General features: G+C 41.1%; 1 protein-coding gene across 1 annotated transcript in view; it reads right to left on the reverse strand.

Moving 5' to 3' along the window:
* The window catches only part of LOC126090575 (receptor-type guanylate cyclase Gyc76C-like), a 507,434-nt gene that overhangs the window by 51,828 nt on the left and 440,994 nt on the right, over window positions 1-14,612 (reverse strand). Inside the window, exons 11-13 of the mRNA XM_049906996.1 lie at window positions 5,631-5,891; window positions 1,632-1,703; window positions 1,382-1,547 (exon numbers count right to left, since the gene is read on the reverse strand). Of these exons, the coding sequence (XP_049762953.1) occupies window positions 1,382-1,547; window positions 1,632-1,703; window positions 5,631-5,891 (499 nt within the window). The remainder of the gene's footprint in view (window positions 1-1,381; window positions 1,548-1,631; window positions 1,704-5,630; window positions 5,892-14,612) is intronic.

Here is a 14,612-nt window from a genome sequence, read left to right on the forward strand (position 1 = left end):
CCAGTTTTCACATGGCAGACCAGAGGCCAGTGCAGCAAAATGGCGTACCAATCATAATAGTGGCAGGTCAACTGTCACACCTCCTGGCTGTTCTTGTTTTAGTGTACATGGTTAGAAGCAGTGCCTCAGCATAAGTGGGCACTGACCTGCATAAATACCCATCATTGTCAGAAGAGGTATTCACAGTCTGGCTGCAACTAATATGAGGGAGGTCCAAACCAGCAATGGGGCAGTATGATTTTGCAAGCTGCCACCGTGAGGATCGGGCCCCACCACCAACCTGTCTATTGTTTCTAAATCCACTCCTGTGGTTTCGGAGTCTTGCTGCTAATGGGGCACCTGGAGTCACTTCAGCTGCAACCAGACTTTGGCCTCAGTCAGCCAGGCATAAGTGACTGAGATGGTGCAGCTGCCCATCCACCCGTGCAAGTAAACCGGTGCTGTACACCTCCACTCACAAGGGCAGACACCACTGCTGGGGACTGTCTTCCATTACAAGAATCATGGTGGGCATAAGCATCTGCATGCATGCCCTGCCAAGAGTCACAGTGTCATGTCAGGATGGTGCACATGTTGCAGCACACATCCCGCTGCTGACTACAAGCCAGCTGACAGCCAGCCACTGCATCATTAACCATCAGCTCCACTGCTGTCGACACATGCCAAGGGGGTGCAATTACTATGGAATGACATTATGAGTGCTGTAGCTTGTTTTCTAATAAAATGTGTGACTGTTAATGCAGTTAGCATCCTGATGTCAACCCAATGCCTCAGATGAACGCTGCTACTGTAGAGGCCATCTACCCTGGACCTCTACAATAACAATTTTGACAATTGTGTTTGATTAGATCATGTGATCTACCGTGTAGTTGCAACTGTAATAGGCTGCATAAAGCTCTGTAGAGATCAGTAACTGTAATGATACTCTGAGGGAAATTACAAATGAACAATTCTTCAAATCTGACAAAGATGTAAATTCTTCACAGTTTCTTCAGAAGCTGAAATTTGGTTCTAGCAAGGTGAATCTAACAGCAGATTGGTTGGTGTGTGTGTTTCGTGTGTGTGTGTGTGTGTGTATGTGTGTGTGTGTGTGTGTGTGTGTGTTCCCAGACCAAGAAATAAATAGACCCAGCCAGAAAAAATAAATAAATAAACAACTAATAACTAAATAAAAACGAAAATAAAATAAATCTCTAGCTGATTTTGGCTTTAATCATTGCTACAGAAAGAGATAAAACAGTAATAAACTGAAGTAAAGTATTTTTGGTGAGGAACATATTTACTTCTCAAGCCTTTTGAAACAACCAATAAAGGGCAAATAGATATTAATGATAACAAACTGCAGTCTTAATGTCAGGAAACCAACTTGTATGTTACCTACTTCTGTAATGCTGATGTTCTCCAATACTATCACCTTCTGCACACTGCCTAAGCTCATGCAAACCAAAATCTGTAATCTGTAGCACCCATCGACTTGTCACCACACAATTCGATGATTTCAGATTTCCATGACAACCCAAAGCTGATTTGTGAAGATAAATCATTCCCTGTGAACAGAAATAATGGTTATCAGATTATCGTCCAATTTTATGCACAGCATTTTACAGAACATATGTGTTGGGCTTGTTTACCTTGATGAGGTCAAAGACAAGTGATGCTATAAACATCATATCCAGTTTTATGTCTTCATTCTCAACTATATCCTGAAAAAATGAAATGCAGTAAAATAAGTAAACAGTGAAATTTATCTTTAAGAGGAGTTTTGGGAAAATAAAAGACCACAATAAAATATTCAGCAGATAAATGCTTCTATCATTCTATATTCTTGCACCCACAAATATATACATCAGATTGTTTCATTCCTCAAAAAAATCATATTTTATACTTTCAGTATTCAAGGCAAATACTTGAATCTATCAAAAATGTACCACATATCAAATGCCAAGAAGCAAAATTTCTGACACTGAAGAAAACCCAAAGTTAATCCTTCACTGGGAACTAAAAGGCCAAAATGAAAAGCTAAAGGGCAGGTAAAAGCGGCAAAAGTGGTGATGGAAGGCACTCACTGAGATACACACAGGGGCGACAAGTAACAATATAATACAACAGGTAAATTTCAAATTAAAGAACACTTACAATGATGTTTGCAAAACTGACTCCTGATGGATCTAATGGTAACAAATAGACCTGATCACTTTGAGGCTAAGCTTTGTAAACTGTTATCAATGAACATTATGAGCTGTAGCAACAATTATTACTAAAGTACAAAGGGCAACTAAAACAAGTAGAGAGACTTATATGTTCAGTAAGCTAGATAAAGAGGCAGTTGTCACATACCTCTAAGAGAAACTCAAAATAATTACTTCTGGTAAGGAACACGAAGAGGAACTGTGACTCAGGTTTAAAAGAATAGTTGACCAAGCACTGGATAGATATGTATCTAGTATAAGAGTTCATGATGCGACATACCCTCCATGGTGTATCAACTGTGTAAAGAAACTTCTAAAGAAACAATAACTACTGCATAATAGGTGTAAAAAAAAAAAAAAAAACACAGCTACACACAGAGATGCTCACACAAAACCCTATAAAATTTTGGTCATGAATAAAGGTTGACAGGGTACAATCACTCAAGGATAACACATGAACATCTACATCATTTGAATCTACATACATACTCTGCACACCACCATATGGTGCATGGTGGAGGGTACGTTGTACTGCTACCAGTCATTTTCTTTCCTGTTCCACTCACAAATAGAGTGAGGGAAAGACGACTTGTCTATATTTCTCTGTATGAGTCCTAATTTTTCTTACCTTATCTTCCTTATCTTTGTGGTCCTCATGTGAAATGTGTGTTGGCAGCAGTAGAATCATTTCCTAAATTTTCTCAATAGTGTTACTCAAAAAGAATGTTGCCTTCCTTCCAGGGATTCCCATTTGAGTTCCCGAAGCAACTCTGTAATACTTGAAAGTTGATCGAACCTACTAGTAACAAATGTAACAGCCCACCACTGAACTGCTTCAATGTTTTCCTTTAATCAGACCTGGTTGGGAGCCCAAACACTTGACCAGTACTCAAGAATGGGTCAACTAGTGTTGGACACGGGGTTTCCTTTATAGATGAACCACACTTTCCTAAAATTCTCCCAATGAACCAAAGTCAACAATTTGCCTTCTATACTGCAGTCCTTACATGCTCATTCCATTTCATACTGCTTTGCACCCAGTCTGTCAGATAATTTACGTATGTGGAGAATAATAGTGCTCGTATCATACCAGTACCTCCCTATGGTGCTCCTGATAATATCCTTGTCTCTGATGAACAATCACTGTCGAGGATAACATGCTGGATTTTATAACTTAAGAAGTCTTTAAGCCACTCACATGTCTGGGAACCTACTCTGTATGCTTGTACCTTCATTAACAGTCTGCAGTGGGGCACAGTGTCAAACAGTTTTTGGAAATCAAGGATATGGAATCTGCCTGTTGTTCTTCATCTATGGCTTGCAGGATATCACGTGAAAAAAAGCTGTTTTTTGCATGACCAATGCTTTCTTAATCTGTGTTGATTAGTGGACAGTGGCTTTTCCATCTCAAGGAACTTCATTATATTCAAACTGAGCATATGTTCAAGATTTCTGTAGCAAACTGATGTCATGGATATTGTTTCGTAATTATTTTTTAAACATGTTTGAGACACTGTGGTGGGTGAGAGATTCATGAATCAAGCTAAGTAAGGGACCAATGCCACAGAGTAATCTTTGTAAAACTGAACTGGGATTCCATCTGGACAAATTGGTCTATTTGTTTTCAACTCTTTTGGTTGCTTCTCTATACCAGGGTGTCCTTCATATGGGAGTCTGTGCAAAGGTCAAACAATGGTACCGTATGTTTGTATTATCCTCCTTTCTTAAACTCAAAATTTAAAACCTCAGCTTTCCTTTTGCTGTCTTCTACTATCACCCCAGACTGGTCCATGAGTGACTGGATAGAAGCCTTTGATCTGCTTAGTGATTCTACGTAGGACCAGAATTTTCTCAGGTTCTTGGCAAGATCTTCTTCTAAGATATGAAGGTGGTAGTTGTTGGGTAGTTCGTACATCTATCCTTATATAGACGCCCAAATCTCAGCTAACTTTTGCCTGTCGTCATTTGCAAATTCTTTTTTGAAACAAAGTGCTACACTCTTTGATTTCTAGCATTTTCCAAATTTTGTTATTAGAGCACAGTGTTATTTGGAGGTGACTTTAACCTAATATACACTGCATATAGCTGCATATATGGACAGACTGACTGAAGTAATTTTCAAATATGATGCCCTCACAGAAGGTCTGGAAGTCCACAATTCTGATAGCTATGGTAAAAAAGGAAATTAAGGTACCAGTGAGACAAAAAATGGAAGCCTTTATCTCTCATGATCAGAAGGAAATATCTTCTTGAGAATATCATTATTCATGAAACTATAACCTACAACCCTGAGTGGGAAGGTGAGCCAGTCCCCGGCACAAAACTGCCCGGCAGATTAGTGTCGAGGTATGGTGTGCCGGCCAGCATGTGGATGGATTTTCGGCAGTTTTCCATCTTCCTCGGTGAATGCGGGATGGTTCCTCTTATTCCGCCTCAGTTACACTATGTCAGCAATTGCTGCACAAACACTGTCTCCACATATGTGTAAACCATCATTACTCTACCATGCAAACATTTGGGGCACACTCGACTGGTATGAGACGTTCCCAGGAGGGGACCGAACCACACCGTAACCCTGGGTTCAGTGTAGGGTGGTGGTGGGATGGGTGGACTACTGTGGCCTATAGTGGAGTTGTGAACCACTGAGGGCTAAAGCAGGACGAAGCCTCTCCGTTGTTTCTAGGTCCCTGGTTCAATACACAAGACAATAACCTACAAACCTAAATTTATACAAGATATATCTAAAAACAAAGATTATGAGACTTACCAAACAAAAGCGCTGGCAGGTCGATAGACACACAAACATACACACAAAATTCAAGCTTTCGCAACAAACGGTTGCTTCATCAGGAAAGAGGGAAGGAGAGGGAAGGACGAAAGGATGTGGGTTTTAAGGGAGAGGGTAAGGAGTCATTCCAATCCCGGGAGCGGAAAGACTTGCCTTAGGGGGAAAAAGGACAGGTATACACTCGCACACACACACATATCCATCTGCACATACACAGACACAAGCAGACATTTGTAAAGGCAAAGAGTTTGGGCAGAGATGTCCATTTGTAAAGGCAAAGAGTTTGGGCAGAGATGTCCTATTTGTAAAGGCAAAGAGTTTGGGCAGAGATGTCCAAGATATACAAGATATAAAAGATATAATGGAATATAAAAGATATAGTGGAATGAAATAAAAATACAAATATTTATTATAATTTCACAGTGCACATACGCCAAAGCAAATATAAATTGAATATTGTTACTGTCTATCTAGTATGACATAGTTAACTAATGGAGTATTTCATTCAGGTTGGGATGTACCAAGTCTCACCTACAGATTAGTTTAACCTCAAAATGTATCTGATCTCACGAAATATTAAAATTACAACAATAAACTAGATCCAGAAGGATGTAATCTGTAACAGAGTATCACTAAAATATTGATCAACTTACATATAGACTTCCTTTTGCACAGTAGTCTGTGATAAGCAGTATTCTCATAGGTTCAATACAGGCACCTATAAATGAGTTTACATTATCATGTCTTAGATCTCTTAGAATTCTCATTTCTTTCATAATATCTCGATTAATATCTTTCTTCTTTGAGAATTTCAGCTCTTTGACCCTCACTCTCAAATTACGATACTGTCCAACAGTTGCAAACCACTGAGGACCACATTTTGATTCAAATGATGTTGCACTGACCAAACTCATCTGCAAAAATATTTAAAAATATTTTTTTCTGTTATATAACATGTTACAGAACACCAATAAGACTGAAGAAAAGAAATAGTCTGTCTTCTAGAAAGAAGAATATAAATGAGATAATTCATAAACATCACACGACTTAAAAGTTGAAGGAAATGAATTACCTACTGATAATGGACTCTATCCCACAAATGCTGTCAGCATGCAAGGAAATTCTTAGCAACTAAAGGTAATGGGACATGTTTCATGTGCTAATTTTCCTTAATTATTCATGAAACTCTTGGTATGTGGTGTCATTAATGTTACAGTATTCTAGTGCACTCTAGCAAGAAATTTACAAAATTAGCATGCTTTTTCTACAGCAAATAGAACTGCTAGTGCCAGAAACAAAGAACTATCTTCAACACTACAAAACTATTGATTTTAAATCTGATTAATGATTCATCAAATCATAATAGAGGTATACAGAGACAGGGATTTGACAGAGAAGCTTCAGCTGCTCTGTTGATTCCCTTTCATTGTATGATCTCCTTGTAAATCATGTATCAATACACCGACACCAATTGTCTTAACTTTTCGTGATGAAGATCTCTTATATTTTCAAAATAATGTCCACATAATTTTTCCCTCACACCATCACCTACACATGTTAGGTTTTACAATTTATGCCTCCTTACAGACTGGAATCTAAATCTTCCCATTTGGTTCTACAAGTGCCTACACTTTTTCATGGTTTGTACTTTCATTGTATTTATGGTCATTATCATTCTGCACTCTACTAACATTGCATTTGCATTTTCTTCTGTATTCGTGTATCTTTTCATTTATTATGCTCTTATTACTGCAACTGCCTTTTGGTCTACCGGTAGTCTTGTGTCTCTTGCTAAATGTCCAAAACTTCATTTTCCCACTCTAGATTCTTAGTGTGTCCTTTCCTCATATTACTAAAATTTTGCTTCCTTAAATTACACCTGAAATTAACAATATATTTTCAAACTTTAGCTGCATTTCTTTCCTCTCATTACTTTGTGAGAGTCATCTTCCAGTCTCACTCATTAGGTAAAATCTTACACTGACTTCACACTAATCACAAACTCCTTTTTTAAACATAAGAACATTCACCGGTATACTTGGGAAGACAGGGGAACCAGATCTGTCATTGACTATATAATAACAGATCAGGAATTCAGAAAGGCTGTGAGGGACACACGTGTATTCAGGGGATTCTTTGATGACACTGATCATTACTTAATCTGGAGTGAAATTGGGATTGTGAGGCCGAAAGTGCAGGAGGTCAGGTTCAAATGTAGGAGGATAAGAGTGGAGAAACTTCAGGATAAGGAAATCAGGCACAAGTACATAACAGTGATCTCAGAAAGGTACCAGTTAGTTGAATGTAGTCAATTACAGTCATTGGAAAAGGAACGGACAAGGTACAGGGACACAGTACTAGAAGTGGCTAAAGAATGTCTTAGAACAGTAGTGTGTAAAAGTAGGATGCAGCAAACAGCTTGGTGGAATGACACAGTCAAGGCAGCCTGTAAAAGGAAAAAGAAGGCGTATCAAAACTGGCTACATACTAGAACTCAGGTAGACAGAGAAAGTTATGTTGAAGAAAGAAACAAAGCCAAACAGGTAATTGCAGCATCCAAGAAGAAATCTTGGGAAGACTTTGGAAACAGGTTGGAGACTATGGGTCAAGCTGCTGGAAAACCATTCTGGAGTGTAATTAGCAATCTTCGAAAGGGAGGTAAGAAGGAAATGACAAGTATTTTGGACAGGTCAGGAAAACTGCTGGTGAATCCTGTGGATGCCTTGGGCAGATGGAGGGAATATTTTGAAGAGTTGCTCAATGTAGGTGAAAATACGATCAGTAATGTTTCAGATTTCGAGGTAGAATGGGATAGGAATGATGATGGAAATAGCATCACATTTGAGGAAGTGGAGAAAATGGTCAATAGATTGCAGTGCAATAAAGCAGCTGGGGTGGATGAAATTAAGTCGGAACTCATCAAATACAGTGGAATGTCAGGTCTTAAATGGCTGCACAGGATCATTGAAATGGCCTGGGAGTCAGGACAGGTTCCATCAGACTGGACAAAAGCAGTAATCACACCAATCTTTAAACATGGAAACAGAAAAGATTGTAACAACTAAAGAGGTATCTCTTTAATCAGCGTTGTGGGTAAAATCTTCTCAGGTATTGTTGAAAGGAAAGTGCGAGTATTAGTTGAGGACCAATTGGATGAAAATCAGTGTGGGTTTAGGCCTCTTAGAGGTTGTCAGGACCAGATCTTTAGCTTACGGCAAATAATGGAGAAGTGTTATGAGTGGAACAGGGAATTGTATCTATGCTTTATAGATCTAGAAAAGGCATATGACCGGGTTCCTAGGAGGAAGTTATTGTCTGTTCTACGAGATTATGGAATAGGAGGCAAACTTTTGCAAGCAATTAAAGGTCTTTACATGGACAGTCAGGCAGCAGTCAGAGTTGACGGTACATTGAGTTCATGGTTCAGAGTAGTTTCAGGGGTAAGACAAGGCTGCAACCTGTCTCCACTGTTGTTCATATTATTTATGGATCATATGTTGAAAACAATAGACTGGCGGGGTGAGATTAAGATATGTGAACACAAAATAAGCAGTCTTGCATATGCGGATGACTTAGTTGTGATGGCAGATTCGACTGAAAGTTTGCAAAGTAATATTTCAGAGCTAGATCAGAAATGTAAGTACTATGGTATGAAGATTAGCATCTCCAAAACGAAAGTAATGTCAGTGGGAAAGAAATATAAACGGATTGAGTGCCAAATAGGAGGAACAAAGTTAGAACAGGTGGACGGTTTCAAGTACTTAGGATGCATATTCTCACAGGATGGCAACATAGTGAAAGAACTGGAAGCGAGGTGTAGCAAAGCTAATGCAGTGAGCGCTCAGCTACGATCTACTCTCTTCTGCAAGAAGGAAGTCAGTAACAAGACTAAGTTATCTGTGCACCGTTCAATCTTTCGACCAACTTTGTTGTATGGGAGGGAAAGCTGGGTGGATTCAGGTTACCTTATCAACAAGGTTGAGGTTACGGATATGAAAGTAGCTAGGATGATTGCAGGTACTAGTAGATGGGAACAATGGCAGGAGGGTGTCCACAATGAGGAAATCAAAGAAAATCTGGGAATTAACTCTATAGATGTAGCAGTCAGGGCGAACAGGCTTAGATGGTGGGGTCATGTTACACGCATGGCAGAAGCAAGGTTACCCAAGAGACTCATGGGTTCGGCAGTAGAGGGTAGGAGGAGTGGGGGCAGACCAAGGAGAAGGTACCTGGATTCGGTTAAGAATGATTTTGAAGTAATAGGTTTAACATCAGAAGAGGTACCAATGTTAGCACTGAATAGGGGATCATGGAGGAATTTTATAAGGGGGCTATGCTCCAGACTGAACGCTGAAAGGCATAATCAGTTTTAAATGATGATGAAGATGATGATGATGATGATGATGATGACGACTTCTGTTTCATCTTCGAGTGTAAACCAATATTCAAAATTTGCACATGCTCCACTACTTTCCTGTATATTTCAATATTAGATGTAATTTTAGTTTTCCTGTACATTTTCATCACCTAAATTTTGTGATCTGCTATCTACATATTCAAATTCATCTTTTGACTTCTAACAAGAGATAAAAGTTAACAGGGAGCCAGAGTGAACTATGTGAGGTATGTCTGACTGATTTGATGCATAAGATTACATGTTGGTGTGGACACAGGCATTTATAATATCAATGCCTTCAACTGCTTCTCCCAGATATCTGAAAAACTTCGGGCCAAAAGATGAAGGTAAATCAATCTACTGCCTGTGTTACACATAATGGACACTGGCAGAAGACAACACAGACCATTCTTGTTCTAAAACTTCTTGGAGGTTGCACTTGTGGCAACCACCAACTAACAATGACTCTAGAACAAGGAGGGTTCTATCTTTGGATCCAGTGAGCTTTGGAAAACAGTGAAGCTTTTGTTGTTTTCAAATGCTGTGCTATTTTTCTGTGTGATCATGCATGAATAAAGTGTATTTGACTGTAAATGTTGGTTATTTCTATCCGTGAAATTCATCAGCATTGATAGAAAATCCACATTGGTGACCCTGAATTGCAGTAATATGCTTCAGTTTGTGCATTGCTTATTACTAGTTTTGCACCAGCTCAAATGACTCAACCTCCAACCTTCCCTACAGTACAGGACATCACTACCACAGAACTGACTTTCAATTGTGAAGCACAATGTTTTTCCACAGATGCCACCAACACAAATAGAATGCTCATTTCTCCAGTGTTTACTCCACTGGAATAAATAACTGTAACCTCCTTCGTTATGACAGGTCGGGTGCAGCACACATCTGCACTGATCCCTGATACTGGATTCTATGTTCGCTAGGAAGTTTCTTCTGCATGAGATTCTGGTTTCCTCTCTCCAGAGTTTCTATCTCACTCCACTATGGACCATTTGGCTGCACAGTTTAGAGGTCCACATGCACGGCTCCCTTCTCTCCAGTGTGGTTCACCGTTACATGAGCTGCACATTATCAACACTGCTTTTCTCGCCATTTAATGTGCTCACTTCTGCACTGGCCAATGAAACACTTCATTCAACAGTGCCAGGATACCCCTGCATCTACACAACTTGCTGTGCTGTACAGACTTCAGGTGATATACCATCCATACTTCCGCCCGGCCACTTGGCACTCAATCACGATTTCACACTTTCCTTTGGTTGTCAATGCTTGCGCATCAGGTTTCTCTCATGCTCATGCTCCCACCTACACACACAACAAATGTTGGATTTCCGGCAGCCCACCTCAGCACCACTGCTTTCATTTACCCCTCTTGCTTCACGAATCTTTTGTGCCGGCCATGCTGTGTTTGTCGTTTGGCCATACAGGCCCCTTCTCCACTTGATGTGTGAGTGCTGCACATCATATCACACCAATACAAGTACTGCACTTTCATCAGAACATCACACCTGTCACTGTTGCACATTTGACACCAGTGGATGCTACTTCCCCAAACCCTCCTGAAGACCGCGCCCTACCAACTCTGCTGCAAACTCTGCCTCCAGGTCATTTTCCAAAGCTGTTGCTGATACAAATGGACAACCTTGGGTGGTGGTTCAACTTGATGGACAACTTCTTGAACATACACAGTATCACAAATGACAGCTTTTTTTTTTTTTTTTTTTTGAACCTTTTGCATGACCAAGCGGATCTTATTGGCAACTTGTTGCTAAACCCTCCTGAGCATAACAAATATTCTTCTGTTTGTGTGCTCCTCACCGAGTGTCTTTCACGTACACCAGCATATGCAGCCCATGAGACCATTTATAATGGTAGTGCTCAGGTCATAACAGAGGTTGTGCTGGACTTAGTGTTCTGGGCATTATGGTTAGTTAAACTGCTGCATGAACTACAATTACAATTGCTTCCTCATAGCTCATCATCATGCAAGGATAAACTACAGTTGGCTGACCAGGCATACACCATTATTTGACACCACCACTTACTTCCCTCACACAGTGCAGCATCTGCTACTTAGGCTGGTATGCTATGCCTGTACTTCCTCTGCCAAATGGTAAAGGTTGGCCCCAGGCTCACCTTGAGCAACGCAATGAACCACATTGATCTGTCAGACAACAACGGGAACCACCAGCCAATTCTCGACAAGCTTCACCAACAACAGCCGAGGTAGGAAGGGGTCCTCCCTCACTTCCCTCTCCCTCTGCTGCGAGAAGTGTAGTGGTCCCAGCTGATCCATGTACAGCTCCCCAGCCAGTGTATCCTCTATCCTGGTTCCACACAAATTTCAGGGATGCTGTACACAACTGCTGACCACCCTGCACATTCCCAAATGCTTCATCCAGGCTGCAGTAGGCACCACATCTCATGAGGATGACGAGGGGCACCTATGGACATTGCATTCTGTTCAGTCCCCTGCTTCATGAATCCATCTGTATGCCTTGAATTTATGCTCATGTGCCATTTCCTCCTCGTCGACACTGGAGCTGATGTAAGTGTTGTCCCACTCTCATTCATTAGTGTTTCCTGCTCTCATTCACTGTAGTGTATGTGATACCAACCAAACTTTTCCTTCAAGCAGCAAATAAATCAACAATGGCATGGTCGTGTTACCTATCAAACTCATCCCTGGTAAATCGTTCACATGGTCCTTCCTTGTCGTCGATGTTGAATACCCAGTACTTTAAATTGATTTCCTGATTCACTTTGGCCTGTCACCTGACCTCCTGTCATCTGCTTTATTGCATCATGCTTCAGGTACACATATTGCATGTTCAGTCAGTTCCCCAGCTCCCCGCCCCCCTCAGCCCCCCGATGATACTGATGAACCTCTCATCGAGTGCTCATCTTTGGCTAAGTGCCTCACCACTTCTGTGGCTCAGCTCCAATCTGAGCACTTTGTGTTTGACGACCACTGTGCTCACAATGTAGGACTGAATCACACCATCTCAACGACTAAGCAGGACCTCGCTGATGCGCTATGCCTCATTTGCCGACCATCTATGGTGCTGGATCCCGCACTAGCAAAGCACCTCTTATGACTCCGGTGTGGCCGCCCTCATCTGCACCAATGGAATCTCAGGTTAGTGGCTCTTGTGTGCTATCAATTCCTGCTCAAGACATCCCCATGTTGTATTCTTTGGCTCAAATGGAAGCTGTTATGAATGGGACGACACATAAAATTGTCACGATAGACGACCCTCCAGTATGTCATAAAGCACATTGCCTCCCTCCAAACAAACTATGCCTTACTAAGACTGCAGTCGGTGAACTTCAGTGAATGGGACGACACATAAAATTGTCACGATAGACGACCCTCCAGTATGTCATAAAGCACATTGCCTCCCTCCAAACAAACTATGCCTTACTAAGACTGCAGTCGGTGAACTTCAGTGAGCGGGCACTGTTCACACATCAAATAGTAATTAGTCTTTCCCCATACACTTAAGTCCCCAAAAAGGATGGCATAGTGTGCCTCTATGATGGTTATCATCTCTCAATGTGCGTATTCTAATAGACAATTATTCTATCCCACACATTCAAGATTTTGCCGAACTACTTAGCAGAGCATACATTTTCATTGTGTTGGACTGCCGCAAGGCATATTCACAAAATACCAAAAACAACCTCGATCACCCCCTTTGGCCTTTACAAATTTTGTTACATGTGTTATGGTCTCAAAAAATGTGGCTCAAACTTGGCAATATTTTGTAGACTAACTTCTATTTAACTGCTCTTACTGCTCTGCGTACCCAGACAACATTCTCATTTTCTTCTTCTCTGACAAGGAACATGAGCTACACATGGGCATGGTGCAGGACTTGCTGGCATTTAATGGTGTCAATATTAATCACGATAAATCACAACTTCGATGCACCTCTGTTACTTATCTTGGTTACACCATCTCCTGTGAGGGTATACACCCTCCACAAAATCCTTGTTTGTGATCCACCACCATCAATTTTTACAGATGCAACCTGCCAGTGGCAGCAACTTTCCAAATCCCCTTACTGACACATGAGCTGGCAAACAAACAAACTTATAGGAATCACAACGTATGGTGGTCTGATGATATGATGAAAGCTTTTGAGGACCTTGAAACAGCTTTAGAACATGCATGCCATCACTCTCGCCCATCCCTTGACAGACCCTCGCAGTTCTATTAGGCAGACACAAGTAATTTCACAAGGTGCAATTCTTCAATAACATGTTGGTAACACAAATCAGCCACTCCAGTTCCCTCCCAAAAGCCTATCTATGACTGAATGTAAGTTGCTGGTAAACTTTTCGGCATATGAGGTTGTGGTCCAAGAAACTTCTGTTCTTGATGTTTCGTCCAGGACTGCGCTGGACATCTTCAGAGTTGCTCCTCCGCTGAGTCTTGCCAACTGAAGATGTCCAGCGCAGTCCTGGACAAAACTTCAGGAACAGAAGAGTTTCTTGGACAATGATATCTCGCATCCCAAAAGGTTTACCAGCAGCCGTGTGATCCAGACACAAAAGCCTTCATTCTATGATCAATGTAAGTTGCCAGCTTTTGGCAGGGAACTTCTTGTGGTGTACATGGCCATTAAATAGTTCCACACAGACATCAAAGGAAGGAATATTACAATTTTCATGGATATCATCCCCTTGCAGATGCTATTGACCTTCCACTGCACAGGTTTCAATTTGCCAGTACACGACAGATACCCAATATATCAGTGGCTCAGAAAATGTCATGGCTGGTTATCTGACATGTGTCAATGCTATCTCATCTCCTATTAATTTTGATGAACTGGCCCACTTATGGGACAATGATATTGAACTTGAACCTACCACATCAGGCCTCTTCAATTCCCTACAGATAAGTTTTTGCAACCTACTGGGCTCAGTCAGGCCAGTATGGTGTGATACGACCTATTGTCCGGGCTGAGTTACATCACCAAGTTTTTGCGACTTTGCATAATTTTTCAAGCCCTGGCATTAAGGCTACCATGCATCTCATCATGGAATGCTTTGTGTGGCCAGGGTTGAAGAAGAACTGCCATGTGTGATTGTGTACCCGTGTGCTGTGTCAGCAGAGCAAAGCTGACAGACATATGCAGCCCCTTCTAAGCAACTCTGACATCCCAAGAGGCCATTTCTAACATATGCACCTAGACCTCTCAGGCTGTTACCC

The sequence above is a fragment of the Schistocerca cancellata genome, chromosome 1 (assembly GCF_023864275.1).
Source record: "Schistocerca cancellata isolate TAMUIC-IGC-003103 chromosome 1, iqSchCanc2.1, whole genome shotgun sequence".
Classification (NCBI taxonomy): domain Eukaryota; kingdom Metazoa; phylum Arthropoda; class Insecta; order Orthoptera; family Acrididae; genus Schistocerca; species Schistocerca cancellata.